Genomic DNA, 18,923 nt, shown 5'->3' on the forward strand with positions numbered 1-18,923 from the left:
TCCGCAAAATTCTAATAATGACTCCACTTACCCTTTTTAAAACTTTAATATATATATATATATATATATATATATATATATATATATATATATATATATTGCGATAAACAAAATGTTTGTCCTTTATTCGAATATCATTTTTGTACTAAAAATCGTTTTCTATTTCTATTCTTCAAATCCTGTGTTGTTATACAGAATAAAAGCACAATTCTCACCCAAATGGCGATATTTGTTTTTCCGAGTTGATCTCGCCTTCACCGCTGAGGTAACGTTGCTGAGTGACGTTGATACGTGAACCAGACCACGTGACGTTCAAAAGGGGATAGTTCATCTGTAGGGTCCATGTATCCATGATGGTTTTGATGTCACGGCCACCCCATGCCTGAAAAGGAAATGAAATAAAGGGTAAAAAAAGAGCTCTTTCATCTTCGAAATCTAGTGGACGAGGCCTTTTCATCTTTGTACTTCCTCTTTTTTACAGAAGACACGTTACGAGTCTATCTCTGGCTCTATCATTATTTTTATGGTAAGTGCTCGGCCGAGCTTTAATCACTGGTCAAAATCCTTTCTTAATGAGAATGACAATCAACAAATTCTCTATATGTACCTAAAACGAAACAAAACTCTATGAGCAGAGTTTTTTTCCTACAGCTGTCTGTAGAACACAATATTGTGGGGCTGGCCGTTTTCAATTTAGGAGGATTGACGCTACATGCACGTAACTGTGTGTGTATGTGTATGCGTATGTGTATGTGTGTGTGTTTTTATACTTGGAAAGTTACCAATTATCAAGGCCGAGAGACCACTCAAGGATAAGTGTTAAATAGATGGTGAAACAAGATCAGTCACGGTGGAACTTGGGTAGGGCTAGATTATCTAAATAGATGACTCAATAAGAGTTTATTCACATTAGACTTGAAGACGACGATGTTATAATACACCGGGAAGCAGATAAATGGTATTGTGTTTCGCATGTTATGTAGCCGAGTTGAACAAATAGCAGTTTTTTCTTCTTTCTCTCATCTCAATTGTTTATATCGATCTGTGCTCTCTATAGGTGTTTAACCCCAGAAGCTGTGAGGTCAATTACTTGACCTATTCACCTCCGGCGACGTCAGTTTTGACAGATCTACACTCATCAGCCGGTTACTTTACCCTGCCGACCGCTTGTGCGCGTGTGCACAGTTTCAATACGCTATACACAGACGGACAGCTCTAGGAAAGAAACTCTTCTCACGGAATTTTCGTTTAGTTTTGGGCACAGATAGTGTGTGTGTGTGTGTGTGTGTCTCCGTTGGTTCAATGGAGTTCATTTGCTGTTTCACAGCCTCTGTTTTTATTTATTCACAAGGGGGGGGGGGCAAAGACAAGTGGGGGTGCTAGTTAAGTAGTTGCCAACCTAGATGAGTTATATAATACCAACAGCATATAGATTTACAATTTAAATATCATTACTGCCATAAGATCTAATTCATATCATAGATTACAAAGTGATCTCTTATATCTAGTGTTGCAATTTCACAAATATTGAACATACCTATATTTTCATGAAAGGCTTCAACCCCCTTTTTACTTCTTTTGAATAAAACTAAATAAAACTAAATATAGCCCAGATTTGGGTCCTTTAAGTCTGGCAGCTTTGTTTTAAAATTCATTAAAAATTATGAGGATCGGTGTTAAAACTTTTTGACTCATGATGAGGGATATGACTCCAATGATTTCGACGATCGTTTTTATAAATACAGTTATAACAATCAACCAATCAGAAACTTCAAAAGTTATTATAAAAAATGTCGAATCAAGATCGAAACTGCATTGATTCTTTGCTGCCATCTTTGTTACTAGGAATTACTTAACACTCAAGATCGGAACTGCAATGATTCTTCACCGATTTGATTTACTGCCGCCATCTTTGTTTAACATAATGCCTCAACACTTAATAATCGGTTAATTAGCTTAAAGGGGAATTATGTGCAAACAAATATATAAACACATAAACTTTATAAAAATAGGTGTTGTAATATTTTTGATATAGTGACAGGGTATGATTAAAGAAAGTTGGCAGGTTCTGTTTATAGAAACTGGCGATAGGAACTGACTAATCAAATGTAACCACGCTCTGCTAGCAACCAATTAGAAACCGGAATTACTCCATAAAATGTTGGATCTGTTAGAATTCCCGCACATACTTTTGCATGACTACAATTTTTTAAAGTTTAAGACTTATACAGATTAGCTACTCACCGAAAACTCTGTTTTTCATCTTGGAACTTATGCAGATTTGCTACCCATCGGAAACGCTTCTAAAATTAAACATGGCTATCAATTCAAAGTATTATGTTGTTAGTCTACCGGAAAACACCGGAAACTATTAAAATGATCGATTATTATGATGAAATTATAATAATCGATTATTATAATTGGTAAAATTATATTTGATAGATAGAAAATTTAAAATGTGTGAAAAGTTATGTTAAGTTGAAATATTTACATTTAATATTTGTCAAGAATGTTAATTTGACAGATGGAATTTAAGCTTACCATAATATAAACAAATATACGTGACAAAAATCCAGCAAGGACCCTTAGGCTATATGGAGTGATGACGCAATAAAAATATAGATTTTGAGATGTAGAGGTAGTTACGTGAGAGATGTTCAATACACAACGCTTTAGCAGACAGATGGGGCTTTATGAATGGGCGCCTATGGAAGTCAGAAAGGGCGACTTAGAAAAATGTAATCTTATACAAAGCGTGCCAACTCCGAAAAAGAACCAAGCAAGGAATAAATGATTATATTTCTGTTGTGGTGGCAACCACTTATTTACATATGCGAATAACATAACACTATAAATGGCAAGCCTAGGTTGGCCTTGGTGTGTCTTACTCAAATGCCACCGGAAGTGACGCCGAAGAGCGTACATGTCCTCCCACCAAGACTCTCTGACTCGACACCGTCATTTGTACATATTGTAAATATACCTTTTTTTAATACGCTTATTATTGCGTTATCTTGTTGTTTGCGTCTTCATTGTATTTCCTTACTAATTATTGTTCAACCTTGCAACCACAACAATTTCAAAATATAATTTCCGTCTGAGCGTTTTCACTTTCGGAGAGAAGCACCTTTAATTTCAGGATGCATGGAAGAAAGATTTGAGGTATGTTTTTGCTGGTGTTCCAACCGACAACAATTTCTATAAACTGTTAATTTATGTATACACACAGCAACAACTTCCTAGTAGAGAACACACTAGACGGATCATATATCAGAAAGTTAACACTTATAAGTTAAAAGAGACTCATTATTAAAACACACATCCGTTATATATATATATATATATATATATATATATATATATATATATATATATATATATACAAAACAAATATATACACGTTCGTTATACAACTACGATGTTTGCATACAACCTCGCTATCCAACAAAAAATAGAGATGCCCGGACATTGTCGAGTCTCTCATATAATTGTCTATGCATCAAATCAAAGAAAACATGGAACTTACTTTTGAGAGAGTGTCCCACAAATCGTCGTGGTCTACTGTTCCGTAGGCGTGTTTGTTGAGGTACTCCTGCAATAATCAAATAATATTGCATAGACATGCCAGAAAAGCACTAACATACATTCTGTCTTCAGTGCATTAATGAAGTGCATACAAATATTTTTTATTCACACCAGAAAAAAAAAACAAGCCAATATACGGTTTAGACGTCAATCACAGAAGTCTGGGTCATGAGCCGAGATTTAGAGGGGAGCACATTGGAGCTTAATGAAGGGTTTATAATGGCCTTGTTAAACATGTTTCTATGAAATAAAGAAAATTTTATTTACGAAAGATTTTGACAATTAAATTTAGAGTACACGTAGATTACGAAGAGGTACGTTTTAAATTCAGTTTAAATGGTTTTATTGTTCTGGATTTTTTTTTAGATGAGGAATCATTGTTTGTTTTATTTGGATCAATATGACTAATCTTTTCATCCTGAGTGTTATCGGCACAACGTTTTCGTCGATATAACCGTCTATCTTCATCAGGTGTGTATGTTTGCTTAATGAGAAAAAGGTTACAAATGATTATAAAATCAATAAAAATATCAGACAACTTTATATTTTTTTGTAAAGTTACTTTTATCTAGAATCTAAATACGAAACTTCGGGAGTATAGAGTTATCCCCCTGTTCCTCTCCTACTTAAACACCTGAAGAAGGTTGGGGGTTACATCGACCGAAATGCTGTGCAAAAAACACTCAAGATGAGAACATTAGTTCGATTAATCGAAATAATGCAATCGACAGTGGAAGCCTATATATGAATATTGCGACGTCTTGTCAGACTCCCTCAGTCACTGAACGTCCATATGCTTGAAGATGACTCTTCAGTCTTACCAGCGACGTGCACACCCTCAAACAGACATGACACTGATGACGTTAATTTGACAGATGGAATTTAAGCTAATCATAATATAAGAAAATATACGTGACAAAAATCCAGCAAGGATCTTTAGGCTATATGGAGTGATGGCGCAATAAAAAATATAGACTTTGGGATATAGAGGTAGTTACGTGGGAGATCAGTTCAATACACAGCACCTTAGTAGACAAATATCTGGATGAAACCAACAGCAACAGAACTTCTATTTTTTTTTTCTTCCTTTGAAGATTATAATGCTGGGTATGGGGCAGCCAAACCAGCTGCCAACATTGCCCCGCTTTTTTATTGAAACCAACCGAGAGCTCTTTTTAGTATCCTCGCTGTTCCCTTAAGTGGAATTGTCTGAATCTCTTTTGCACTTGGTTCACCAGGACTATTAGTTAGGTAGGACTTCAGGTTCTTCTTCATAAGTCCTGTGGCACCTATAATAACTAGTATGATCGATATCCCCTTTAGGTTCCAGTTTCTTTTCATATCGTGCGCTTGCATGTGATTAACGAGACCTACCTTGGACAACAGAGACCCTCATGATTGGGCGGCAAGGTTTGGTGTTTCCTATATGCTCTCTTGAGCCTCGCTCAGTCTATCTTGACCGCTTCAAAGTGCTTTGCGCCTCTGTATATCAGTGCCCTCCACTACTTGCGATCAGACGTTAAGACAAGTGATAATTTGTAAATTAATATGTATATACATATACTAGCAAAAGTACCTGTCGTTGACTGGGTTCAAAAACAGCCTACAGAAAATGGACTCTGATTTATGAAAGTATGATAGGTTATGAAAAGGAAGGGTTGTAAAGAGATAGCTTCGAATTTGAGGGTATCAAAACCAAAGCAAAATATGATAAAAGTAAAAATAAAATAGATAAACCTCATAATTTATTATACCATACCTGTTCACACTGAAACACTTATCACAATATTCTGTGGATCTATATATATAAAAAAAAAACTTGTTAAACTTTGTGACATATTTCCATTCTATGGAAGTCAGGTGCGAACGAACACCCCATAATTTTATCATACCATATTTCTTCAAACTGAAACATCAAAGTATACTTACGCAGATAGATATGAAAAGTCTTTATTAAAGTTTGTGCCTATTTCCATTCTATGGAGGCCAGGCGCGAACGCAGACCCTACAATTTTATTATACCATCCCTATTTAAGATAAAACATACTTATCAAAGTATTCTTATGTGCATCTATATCAAAAAACACTTGTAAACGTTTTTTAAATTTTTAATTTTTTATTTCCATACCTTGTGGACCAGGCGCGAACGCAGACTCCAAAATTTTAATGAATCACCGTTCTGCCAGATCAAACATACCCATTCCTATGTCTCGATACATCTTCTATCATTATATGTAATCAGTTTTTTAAAATAGTCAACCATATAGGAGCCTATTCGTGACCACACACACACACACACACACACACACACACGCACACACAGGTATTCATCTTTATATTATAGAAGATATATATAGTTTTGGTTTAGGGGAGGGTGAAAAGGGAGGATGTTTCAGTTTTGATATCAGACGAAATGCAAGCAATGTAAGAAAAAAGAACGAATGATTGGTTTTAACAAAGAATTTATTTCAATTTCTTCAGAATAAACTAAGTTTAAAGAATGTTTCCATTATTATATGTGCATCTAGGATACCTCAATCAGGTCTGTCATTACGTTCCATCTTTATCTCAACTACGTACTTCAGAACGAGACAACTTGATGGCTTTCTTGATCTTTGGACATCGTGAAAAAAGTCACATGGAACAAGATCAGATGAATTGGGCGGGGTTTTTTTTTTTCATATGATGATATTCATTTTATCCCTTGTTAGATGTTCCTCGTTCGTTGCTTCGGTGCTTAAATAAAGAAATCGAGTTGTAAACAGAAAATTTCGCGCTAGATTAGCAAGACAGTCCGTTCTTCTCTCTTTTACTCATAGCTCACACAGCAAACCCAGAAACCATTACTTTTTAAAACAATTATGTGTAAAGTGAACAAACTTACTGTTAGTCCAATTTTAAGTGTTTCTTCACCGAGAAAGAATTCCATCATTCGGATAACGGCAGCTGCCTACCAAGAGAAAGAGAAAAAAGGTAATGTGAACATTTCAACGAGTAATCCATAAACATATGATGGAACGATTAAATGAAACAAGTCATAAATACATAAGCACATGATGGAACGATTAGATGAACCAAGTCATAAATACATAAACACATGATGGAACGATTAAATGAAACAAGTCATAAATACATAAACTTATAATGGAACGATTAGATGAAACAAGTCATAAATACATAAACATATGATGGAACGATTAGATGAAACAAGTCATAAATACATAAACATATGATGGAACGATTAGATGCAACAAGTCATAAATCCATAAACATATGATGGAACGATTAAATGAAACAAGTCATAAATACATAAACACATGATGGAACGATTAGATGAAACAAGTCCTAAATCCATAAACATATGATGGAACGATTAGATGAAACAAATCATAAATATATAAACACATGATGGAACGATTAGATGAAACAAGTCATAAATACATAAGCACATGATGTAACGATTAGATAAAACAAGTCATAAATACATAAACATATGATGGAACGTGTTTGTTACATATAGGTTTTCGTAAAAGTGCTGCTTAGAGAGTCTTAGAGAAAGTCTTACTAAGAGAGATGTTGAAAGACTCAGAGAGAGAGAGAGAGTTTGTGTAAGAGAGAGATTGTTCGTGTTATAAAGAATGTTGTTGTTTCTGTTATGAAGATTCATATATATTAAAATGTTCGTACTTAGAAGTGTAGATATGAAATGTAGAGTTCACATTGTAGATATGAGATGTCGAGACGTGTATGTAAAGACACTTTAAACCACATGATATACAAGACATATAATAACGATTTTCACTTTACCTTTTGGTAGAATTACAACACAAAGACGACGTTTATAAAAACACATGATGGGTTTATTTCTTCTCCCGACCGGCCGTGGTTTTCTGAGTACAGAATTCAAAGCTTCACATTCTAAGTTTCAAAAGTGACCGTCTCGCTTCTAGACGTTCGAATCCCAACTGCAGACTATCGTCTGTCGTCCTCAAACTCTCTTTCTGTTTCTCCCAGTTTCTCTAAAGTTTCTCTATATCGAGAACTTCCCATTTTCCATGACGTCATACGCATGTTAAAACATGTGTCTTCTTTACCGTGTTCTGGACATGCGTGTCCAAAACTTTTTCCTTTGTTTACAAAAGGAATTTTTACCTATATTCCCAGTAACCTATATTTCCAATATGTTAAAAAAATGTTTATTAAATTATCTTGTAGTTGCATTCCTCAATTGAATTTTTCATAGCAGAATTGACAACGCACATTCTTTTCTTGAAACTATTTTATCTCTAAGCTAAACAATGGTTTGTTTTCACATTCCATTGCTAATTCTCTCTCGTAATCTATTTCTAAACCTAAATTACGAGGTTCGAATTTCGTCTATGCTATTTCATTTTCATTTTAACTAAATCTCTCTATTTTTATTCTTACATTAAAAGGGGACAGCCCTTATCATGTAACACGATTAGATGAAACAAGTCATAAATACATAAACACATGATGGAACGATTAGATGAAACAAGTCAAAGTCATAAATCCATAAACATATGATGGAACGATTAGATGAAACAAGTCATAAATACATAAACACATGATGGAACGATTAGATGAAACAAGTCATAAATCCATCAACATATGATGGAACGATTAGATGAAACAAGTCATAAATACATAAACACATGATGGAACGATTAGATGAAACAAGTCATGAATCCATAAACATATGATGGAACGATTAGATGAAACAAGTCATAAATACATAAACATATGATGGAACGATTAGATGAAACAAGTCATAAATACATAAACATATGATGGAATAATTAGATGAATAAGTCATAAATAAATAAACATATGATGGAACAATTAGATGAAACAAGTCATAAATACATAAACATATGATCGAACGATTAGATGAAACAAGTCATAAATACATAAACATATGATGGAACGATTAAATGAAACAAGTCATAAATACATAAACACATGATGGAACGATTAAATGAAACAAGTCATAAATTCATAATCACATGATGGAACGATTTAATGAAACAAGTCATAAATACATAAACACATGATGGAACGATTAGATGAAACAAGTCATAAATACATAAACATATGATGGAACGATTAGATGAACCAAGTCATAAATCCATAAACACATTATGGAGCGATTAAATTAAACAAGTCATAAATACATAAACACATGATGGAACGATTAAATGAAACAAGTCATAAATACATAAACATATGATGGAACGATTGGATGAAACAAGTCATAAATACATAAACATAGGATGGAACGATTAGATGAACCAAGTCATAAATACATAAACACATGATGGAACGATTAAATGAAACAAGTCATAAATACATAAACATATGATGGAACGATTAGATGAAACAAGTCATAAATACAAAAACATATGATGGAACGATTAAATGAAACAAGTCATAAATACATAAACACATGATGGAACGATTAGATGAAACAAGTCATAAATCAATAAACACATGATGGAACGATTAGATGAAACAAGTCATAAATACATAAACATATGATCGAACGATTAGATGAAACAAGTCATAAATACATAAACATATGATGGAAAGATTAGATGCAACAAGTCATAAATACATAAACACATAATGGAACGATTAAATTAAACAAGTCATAAATACATAAACATATGATGGAACAATTAAATTAAACAAGTCATAAATACATAAACACATAATGGAACGATTAAATTAAACAACTCATAAATCAATAAACACATGATGGAACGATTACATGAAACAAGTCATAAATACATAAACATATGATGGAACGATTAGATGAAACAAGTCATAAATACATAAACATATGATGGAACGATTAGATGAAACAAGTCATAAATACATAAACATATGATGGAACCATTAGATGCAACAAGTCATAAATACATAAACACATGATGGAACGATTAGATGAAACAAGTCATAAATACATAAACACATGATGGAACGATTAGATGAAACAAGTCATAAATACATAAACATATGATGGAACGATTAGATGAAACAAGTCATAAATACATAAACACATGATGAAACGATTAAATGAAACAAGTCATAAATACATAAACACATGATGGAACGATTAGATGAAACAAGTCATAAATACATAAACACATGATGGAACGATTAGATGAAACAAGTCATAAATACATAAACACATGATGGAAGGATTAAATTAAACAAGTCATAAATACATAAACACATGATGGAACGATTAAATTAAACAAGTCATAAATACATAAACACATGATGGAACGATTAAATGAAACAAGTCATAAATCAATAAACACATGATGGAACGATTAGATGAAACAAGTCATAAATACATAAACATATGATCGAACGATTAGATGAAACAAGTCATAAATACATAAACATATGATCGAACGATTAGATGAAACAAGTCATAAATACATAAACACATGATGGAACGATTAGATGAAACAAGTCATAAACACATAAACATATGATCGAACGATTAGATGAAACAAGTCATAAATACATAAACATATGATCGAACGATTAGATGAAACAAGTCATGAATACATAAACATATGATGGAACGATTAAATGAAACAAGTCATAAATACATAAACACATGATGGAACGATTAAATGAAACAAGTCATAAATCAATAAACACATGATGGAACGATTAGATGAAACAAGTCATAAATACATAAACATATGATCGAACGATTAGATGAAACAAGTCATAAATACATAAACACATGATGGAACGATTAAATGAAACAAGTCATAAATACATAAACACATGATGGAACGATTAGATGAAACAAGTCATAAATCAATAAACACATGATGGAAGGATTAAATGAAACAAGTCATAAATCAATAAACACATGATGGAACGATTAAATGGAACAAGTCATAAATACATAAACACATGATGGAACGATTAGATGAAACAAGTCATAAATACATAAACACATGATGGAACGATTAGATGAAACAAGTCATAAATACATAAACACATGATGGAACGATTAAATGAAACAAGTCATAAATACATAAACACATGATGGAACGATTAGATGAAACAAGTCATAAATACATAAACATATGATGGAACGATTAGATGAAACAAGTCATAAATACATAAACACATGATGGAACGATTAAATTAAACAAGTCATAAATACATAAACACATGATGGAACGATTAAATGAAACAAGTCATAAATACATAAACACATGATGGAACGATTAAATGAAACAAGTCATAAATACATAAACACATGATGGAACGATTAGATGAAACAAATCATAAATACATAAACATATGATCGAACGATTAGATGAAACAAGTCATAAATACATAAACATATGATGGAACGATTAGATGAAACAAGTCATAAATACATAAACACATGATGGAACGATTAAATGAAACAAGTCATAAATCAATAAACACATGATGGAACGATTAAATTAAACAAGTCATAAATACATAAACACATGATGGAACGATTAAATGAAACAAGTCATAAATCAATAAACACATGATGGAACGATTAAAGTAAACAAGTCATAAATACATAAACATATGATCGAACGATTAGATGAAACAAGTCATAAATACATAAACATATGATGGAACGATTAGATGAAACAAGTCATAAATACATAAACACATGACGGAACGATTAAATGAAACAAGTCATAAATACATAAACACATGATGGAACGATTAAATTAAACAAGTCATAAATACATAAACACATGATGGAACGATTAAATGAAACAAGTCATAAATACATAAACACATGATGGAACGATTAAATGAAACAAGTCATAAATACATAAACATACGATGGAACGATTAAATGAAACAAGTCATAAATACATAAACATGTGATGGAACGATTAGATGAACCAAGTCATAAATACATAAACATATGATGGAACGATCAGATGAAACAAGTCATAAATACATAAACACATGATGGAACGATTAGATGAAACAAGTCATAAATACATAAACATATGATGGGACGATTAGATGAAACAAGTCATAAATACATAAACACATGATAGAATGATAAATTTGTCGCCTAAAGAAAACAACACTACAGCTTTATTTTAAAACTTTTCTTGAAAATATCAATTCAGGTAACTTGATTATGTAGTACAGCTGACATCTACTCAATCACCGCTTCGATACGGGTCCAGAACTGGAAGCATGCCTTTTCCACAAGCACCGGCGGGGGTTCGGTGAATACTCGGTAGATGGCAGTGATCAGGCTGGCTTTCATGTTATGGGAGGTCATTTTGGTGATGTTTTCGATGTATGACCAAATGAAGTAGTCCAGAGAAAGAAGGTACAAAGTCGTAGCCCTCCTTCTGAAACCAAGCCTGTGTCTCTTTGGACTTGTGGGCTGGCACCGAATCCTGCTACTACACCCGAGGGTCTGCCAGTGACCACTTGATTGTAGCAGGGGATCACCACATTCTTCAGCACGTCCAGGTACACTTTGCCGTTGGCATTGGCTTTCAAGCCGACTTCGAAGATGTGAGTCTTCACTTGAAATCAAATCAAAGACACTAACTGCAGCCACAAACTTTGTTTTCATCACCCTGGTCACGTCCCTGTTATTTGTGGCAATCTAGCGATGCATTTTGAGGGTGCTGGCAATTATCCTGTTGTCATAACTTGAATTGTATGAGATCATGAGTTGTACAGTGGCACATCTCTTGATCTCGCTCGTTGAACATTGTGTCACTTTCAGACATGATAGAAGCCTCCTATCACGCTTAGTACACAACTGGCCAACTAGTAGATGGTGTGCAACAAGAAAGGAAAACTGGTTTTCATTAAACAGAAACGGAATCATGTCGCCTTTTCTAGGGTGATAATTTTATCGTTCCACCCTATATAAGTTTTCTTTTTGTATCCGATGATTATTTTAAAATAAAATGCCTGTCGTGTAATTTACAAAAGATCATCAAACAAAAGTCGCTTAAAATGAATTCAATGTCTGTTGTAGCAGGCTCTTCTGCCGTCAGCCATGACCGGGTAAAATTCTTAAGTAATTCACAATGGTATTTTTTAGTGTCGTCTGCCTTCAGATTGCTTAAATGTTATCCTCAAAATGTTTCGACATATCTAACCTCTGACTCACCGCTTCCTGCCAGATGACCGAAGTAAAGCAATGATGAGCCTGGCCAGTACCAAATGGGTGACTATTGGGGAAGGCGTGGCGCTGTATGTACCATGCCGAGTCATAGAAATTCTGGGGGTGCGTTTTACTCACTGGGGAAGATGCATCCCCGAATCAAGAGGGAAAGCCATGAGGAACTATCAACTTTACTTGTCTTCTCGAAATTACCATGGCTCCACAATTTGGGGAGCTGTGGTCACCGATGCTGTTAAAACAGCAGGTTCGCTGCTGATGAACCTCTGACCATTGTCAAGTGCATCTTATCGAACTAAGGAATCTTTCTTTCAGGAATCTGCCAAGATTTTCGAACGGAACCCCCATAGTTGCATGCTTTTGTTCCATGGAACAAATACCCTGACGATATTGCGAAGGTGACTGCAAGGGCACCGTGCATCGTCCCGGAAAACTACTCACACCTGAGAGCATCGTATACCTCTACAAGGCCACGATTCACCCATGCATGGAGTATTGTTGCCACATCTGGGCTGGTTCATCTACCACTAATCTCTCCCTTTTGGATAGGGTCCGAAAAAAAGTCTCCAATCTAATAGATCCCGCTTTATCAACTCGGCTCCAACCCCTGTCCCATCCCCGCAATGTTGCATCTCTGTGCCTGTTTTACAAATATTTTAATGGAATGTGCTCTGATGAACTCATTGTACTTGTGCCCCCCTCGACTTACATATCTCCGACAAACCTGCTTAGCAACAAAATCTTATCCCTTCTAATAGTTTCTTCTCTCGAACAGTTAGATTTTGGAATTCCCTTCCTGCTACCTACTTCCTAACTGTACTGATATGCAGAAGTTTATATGTAACATAAATCAACATCTTGTTAATCTTTCTTAGGTATGGTTTCAATTAATAGCCCCTTATGTCCAGGTGGCGATATACCTTGTTTATGATAAACGTAAGTAAAAAAAAGAAGGCGAATATTACACAATGAAGATGAGAACAGTTTTCTAAATAAAGCAAGTCAAATACTTATGCGTTAATTTAATGAAGTGTTTATCGAGAAAATTTTAAATATATACTTTTAAATATATACTGAATTCATATTATTATAATAGTTTCTTTTATTTATTGCTTTAATTTATTTTAATTTTCCTTACAGACACAGACACAGACTGTTCAGCGAATATTGTGTTTGTGTGAATGGCAACTACGAAATGCCTCCAATAAGTTTCCAGACTTTTTTGTACAGGCATTTAAAATTGTCGTAGACTCTTGAAAATTCAGTACGTTATTGCTACCCATCTTATGAGATGACTGACCAATTTTTATGATTTCAGATTCAAATGAACAGCTACAGAAGAAATTGGAATACACCTTACCAAAACCTGATTGTCACAGCTGGTGAATTTCAAAAATGCAATCTGGACGTGAGGACACTTCACGAGAACAATATGCAATAAAATTCTGTTTTAAACTTCGAAAAAATGCCACAGAAATGTATAGAATGCTTCAGACTGCTTTTGGGCCATCTTGCATGAATCAAGCATAAGTTTTTGAGTGGCAGAAGAGATTCAAGGAAGGACGGGAGTCTGTAAGGAATGGTTAGAAGTGTGGGAGAAGTAAGGAAGTCAGAACATCAGTATTGATTGGCCAAATAAAGAATTTCATGAATAAGGACCGTAGTGTATCTATAAAGACAATATGTGTACAGTTTGATGGGAACTGTACACACAATTATTCATGAGCAACTGAAGATGCGAAGATCTGCGTGAAGTTTGCCCCAAGGGTGCTCAAAAAAGATAAGAAAGAAAGACGTTGTCATGGCAGTAGGAAGACGATTGAGCTGCTCAATTCAGATCCCGCAGTTCTTGATGCTCTAGTGACCTGCAATGAAAGCTAACTAACGATTACTACGATACTATACCATTGATTATTGTACACACAATAACCCTTATCCCTGAGTGGCTTCCGGGCCTTGATAAGTAGTGACTACCATGTAAAAAAAAAAAAGCTGGATCTACTGCTATGACCCAGAGGTCAAAAGACAGAATTCCCAGTGGAATCATGCTGGCTCTCCCAGATCCAAGAAATCCAGACAAAGCAAATCCACCCAAAAATTTATGATGATCTCTTTTTGTGACAACACAGGTATAATCTACAGGGTGGTCAAAAAGTCAGGTAACATGTTAAAGGTAGAAAAAACAATATGATCCATTATAATCTCTATTCGTTTAATATTATTTCTTGGATGAAATTCTTCCACAACGATGGATTGGTCGCCGTGGCCCAGTTGAATGGCCAGCCAGATCTCCGGATCTTACCCCTCCTGATTTCTGGCTTTGGGGCTATGTAAAGGATAGCGTTTATGGCAAGAAGCCTGATACAATAGCGTCTTTAAAGTTATTTATTGAAGAGGAGATTGCGCAGATATCAGCTGACATGATTACACGTGTTACACAATCAGTGGTTAATCGCTTCCAGCGATTGATAGAGAGAAATGGACGACAATTAACAAAATAAACATATTTCATGTTTGTTTCATTTTATATTTCAATGTATGGTACTTAAATATACGTGTATTGCTAATATCGTTTTTCTTTAAAATGTTACCTGACTTTTTGACCACCCTGTACATGCACTGCGTTCCCACTGGTCAGAGAGTCAACAAGAAATACTATGCTGAGGTTTTAAAGAAGTTCAGCAAGCGATTCCGTCAGAAGAGACCAGCACTTTTGAAATCGGGTCAGTGGCATTTCCACCAAGACAATGCATTATTCCACAACTCCATCCTTGTCACAGATTATTTGATGAAGATGGGCATCAAGTTCCTACCTCCTCCTCTATTCTAGACCTTGCTCCGTGTGACTTATGGTTATTCCCTAAGCTCAAGGAAAATCTTAGAGGCTGTTTTTATGGGACAATTGAAGAGATGAAATATGCTGTGACGAGGGTCATTGACATGCTCACACAAGAGGACTTTGATTTAGCCTTCCAAAGTTATTGAAACGGTACAATAAGTGCATTGCAGCCAGAGGAGATTACTTAGAAAGGGACAAGAGTTTCATGTGTGTAATATCAGTAAAAGTGCCCATAAAAAAAAAGTCTGGAAACTTATTGAAGACACCTCGTATATGCATGTATATTTATACTTTATTAATAACTAGCCTGGGTGCCTGCTAATGCCCGGGTGTTTGGAGGTGTGTGTTGAGCAAAAAAAAAAAGAAAGGTAGTAGGCAGGCAGGCAGGCTCAAGCCTGTGCCACAAAGAAAGAAAAGAGCGTGAAAAAAAGTGACGTCTTTGCCGTTGCGTCCATTGCCAAACTGGAAGTGACGTATGCTTAAATTAAGGCTCGTCAATAAAAAAGAGGTGGTGACTTTTGAAAATATCGCTGAAAAAAGTGACTCCTCCCTGTAGAAAAGTGCCCAGTTGAGGGTGAAGAAATTAAAGTTTTTAGCCAATTTTTTGACATTTGTCATCTGAAGGACCGAGCTTTAAAACGATACCAATTTCGTGAAAATCCATCGCCTCTGTCTCCAGTTTTAGGCAGACATACATACATACATACATACATTTAAACAAACAGGTGAAATTTATATTATAGACTAGCCTGGGTGCCTGGCGTTGCCCGGGTGTTTGGAGGTGTGTGTTGAGCAAAAATAAAGTGGTAATAGGCGGGCAGGCTCAAATCCGTACCATGAAGGAGGAAAAGAATATGAAAAAAAGTGACGTCTTTGCTGCTGCGCCCTTCGCTAAACCGGAAGTGACGAATGTTTAAATTAAGGTTAGTTAATCGAAAAAGAGACTTTCTAAAATATCGTTGAAAAAATCGACTCCTCCCTGTAAAAAAGTGCCGAGTTGAGGATAAAGGAATTAATATTTTTAGCCAATTTTTCGATATTTGTCATCCGAAGGGTGGAGCTTCAAAACGATACTGAACTTGTGAGAATCGGTTCCCTCTGTCGAAAGTTTTAAACAGACATACATACATACATACATACATACATTTAAACAGACGGGCGAGATTTATATATGACTACACATCTGATTATGTGTCTCTTTTGACGCACAAAATTATATAAACACAAACTCATGATGATGATGATGACGATGACAATGATGATGATGATAGAGATGATGACGATAACGATGATTATGATGATAAGGATGGTGACGATTATTATGAAAATGATGGTGATGATGTTGATGATGATGATGTTGATGATTATGATTATGCTGATGACGACGACGATGATGATGATGATGTTAACGATGATGATGATAGTGACTGCGATAATGATAGTGCCAATGATGATGATGATGTTGATGATGACGATGATGATGCTGTTAATGATAATGGTGTTGTTGATGATGGTGATCACGACGACAATGATAACGATGATGATGATGATGATGATGATGATGATGACGATAACAATGATGGTGACAATGATGACAATGATGATGATGATGATGACAATGATGATGATGATGATGATGACAATCATGATGATGCACTAGGTTATTCTTACCTTTTTATAGGTGATGGCATCAAAAATATCGATAATTTCATTGGGATGAGCCACTTGCTGGTAGATCGGATGAGAATTCATGGTAGCATCTTGGTTTTGTGCTATTTTGACAATCTCAAAGAATAATTCTTGCTGGAATCAAAATACAAAGGACAGTTCATTATTTTTACGGTGATAGCGTTTGTTTTAATATTGAATAAATACATGCACACACTTACTCTCTCTCTGTTGTCTCTAAATGCCACTAGCGTATTAAGCGATGCTCTTTCTGTAAACAAACGGAGTTTAGGTGTTTGGACAATGTTTGAACATTGCTAATTTGCATACGCATCTTAGCACCCAAAGTGTAATGATTAGGAGCGACGACTCTTGTCTAGGCAGGCGAGTTTCAAACCAGGCTCGAGGTAGTTGCTAATCTAGCCATACTGATGAGCTGTGATACAGTGAAACAGTACTGTATGTGAATAACTATTAGTTAGTAATGAAAATACGAGGGACATTCCAAATGTAATGCCTCCTATTTTTTTCACGCTAATGAATCAGAAGGGACTACAAATTGCATTGTTTTCATAACTGAATTTCTGCATCCATGACTTGAAAGTTCATTGCTCTTTTGCAGATATTGACGGTGTCAGAAATTCAGAAAGCAACCCCTGTCATAGATTTGCGTCAGAAGCAGAGATGTGTCATTGAATTCTTCCATGCAGGAAAAATAGACTGATCAACATTCACCGGTGTCTGTTGAACGTTTACAAATTCGATGCAATTGATGTCAACACAATTAGGAGATGGGTTCGTCGATTTTAGAGTGGCGAAATGGATGTAAGTAACAATGTGCGCTCCGGACTCTTTTATGACTGAGGCATCAAAAGAGGCTGGCAAAAGTGAATGGTGGTGACTATGTAGTAAAATAAGTTCTGGGGCACAAAACGTCGCTCATTTTAATAGTACCACCCCCGTTTCATAGCTCTTCAACGTTTTAGATTTTTAGTTAAAACGATTGGAGGCCTTACTTCTGGAACAACTCCTGTATATGGCGGCAAGATACTTTCAAAACACAAGTAAAAGTAAATCCCAAATCCATTGTTTCTATTTAATTGTGAAAGCTTTCTGATTGCAGGTGCGAATTTGGATGAACTCCCCTTAACCCTTATCCTAACCCTAACCCCCTAAATGGTAAACTTTATTTAAAAAATGTGCCCATGTTATTCACCGTATTTTTTAGAATACAGAGTGACCCCCTCCCCCTCCCCCCCCCAAAAAAACGGGCCTCAACTCGAATTAGGCCCCGTTTCTTAGTGTTTTGTCCGAATGAAATGAAACTTTGGTCATAACTAGTTTATTATATTCAAAACATCACATCAAAACACTCCGTTCTACAGCATATGTTCTATTTTCTCCGTTCTACAGCATGTTCTAGATGGCTTCCATTTAGCTTTTGTTTTGTTTTTTGGGTCACCATGTATATATACCAAAATTCATAATAATCTGTTCATTAGTTTGCAACATTAAAAGGTTTGGGTGAGCACAATCCCTAAATGTAAATGATCTATCTATAAATACCAGCGTCGCCAAGAAAGAGATGAACATAATTTCTGATGTGTATCTCATTGCAGA

At 35.1% G+C, this 18,923-nt stretch overlaps 1 protein-coding gene across 4 annotated transcripts in view; it reads right to left on the minus strand.

The window, feature by feature from the left end:
- Positions 1–18,923, minus strand: part of LOC145246113 (uncharacterized) — a 459,766-nt gene that overhangs the window by 60,397 nt on the left and 380,446 nt on the right. For all 4 annotated transcript variants that reach the window (XM_080107946.1, XM_080107944.1, XM_080107945.1 and 1 more), the window contains exons 29-32: positions 17,307–17,438; positions 6,470–6,535; positions 3,527–3,592; positions 216–382 (exon numbers count right to left, since the gene is read on the minus strand). In XM_080107946.1, coding sequence (XP_079964072.1) covers positions 216–382; positions 3,527–3,592; positions 6,470–6,535; positions 17,307–17,438 — 431 coding nt within the window. The remainder of the gene's footprint in view (positions 1–215; positions 383–3,526; positions 3,593–6,469; positions 6,536–17,306; positions 17,439–18,923) is intronic.

The sequence above is a fragment of the Euprymna scolopes genome, chromosome 23, assembly GCF_053919585.1.
Source record: "Euprymna scolopes isolate OS-2025 chromosome 23, ASM5391958v1, whole genome shotgun sequence".
In the NCBI taxonomy this organism is placed as follows: Eukaryota; Metazoa; Mollusca; class Cephalopoda; order Sepiida; family Sepiolidae; genus Euprymna; species Euprymna scolopes.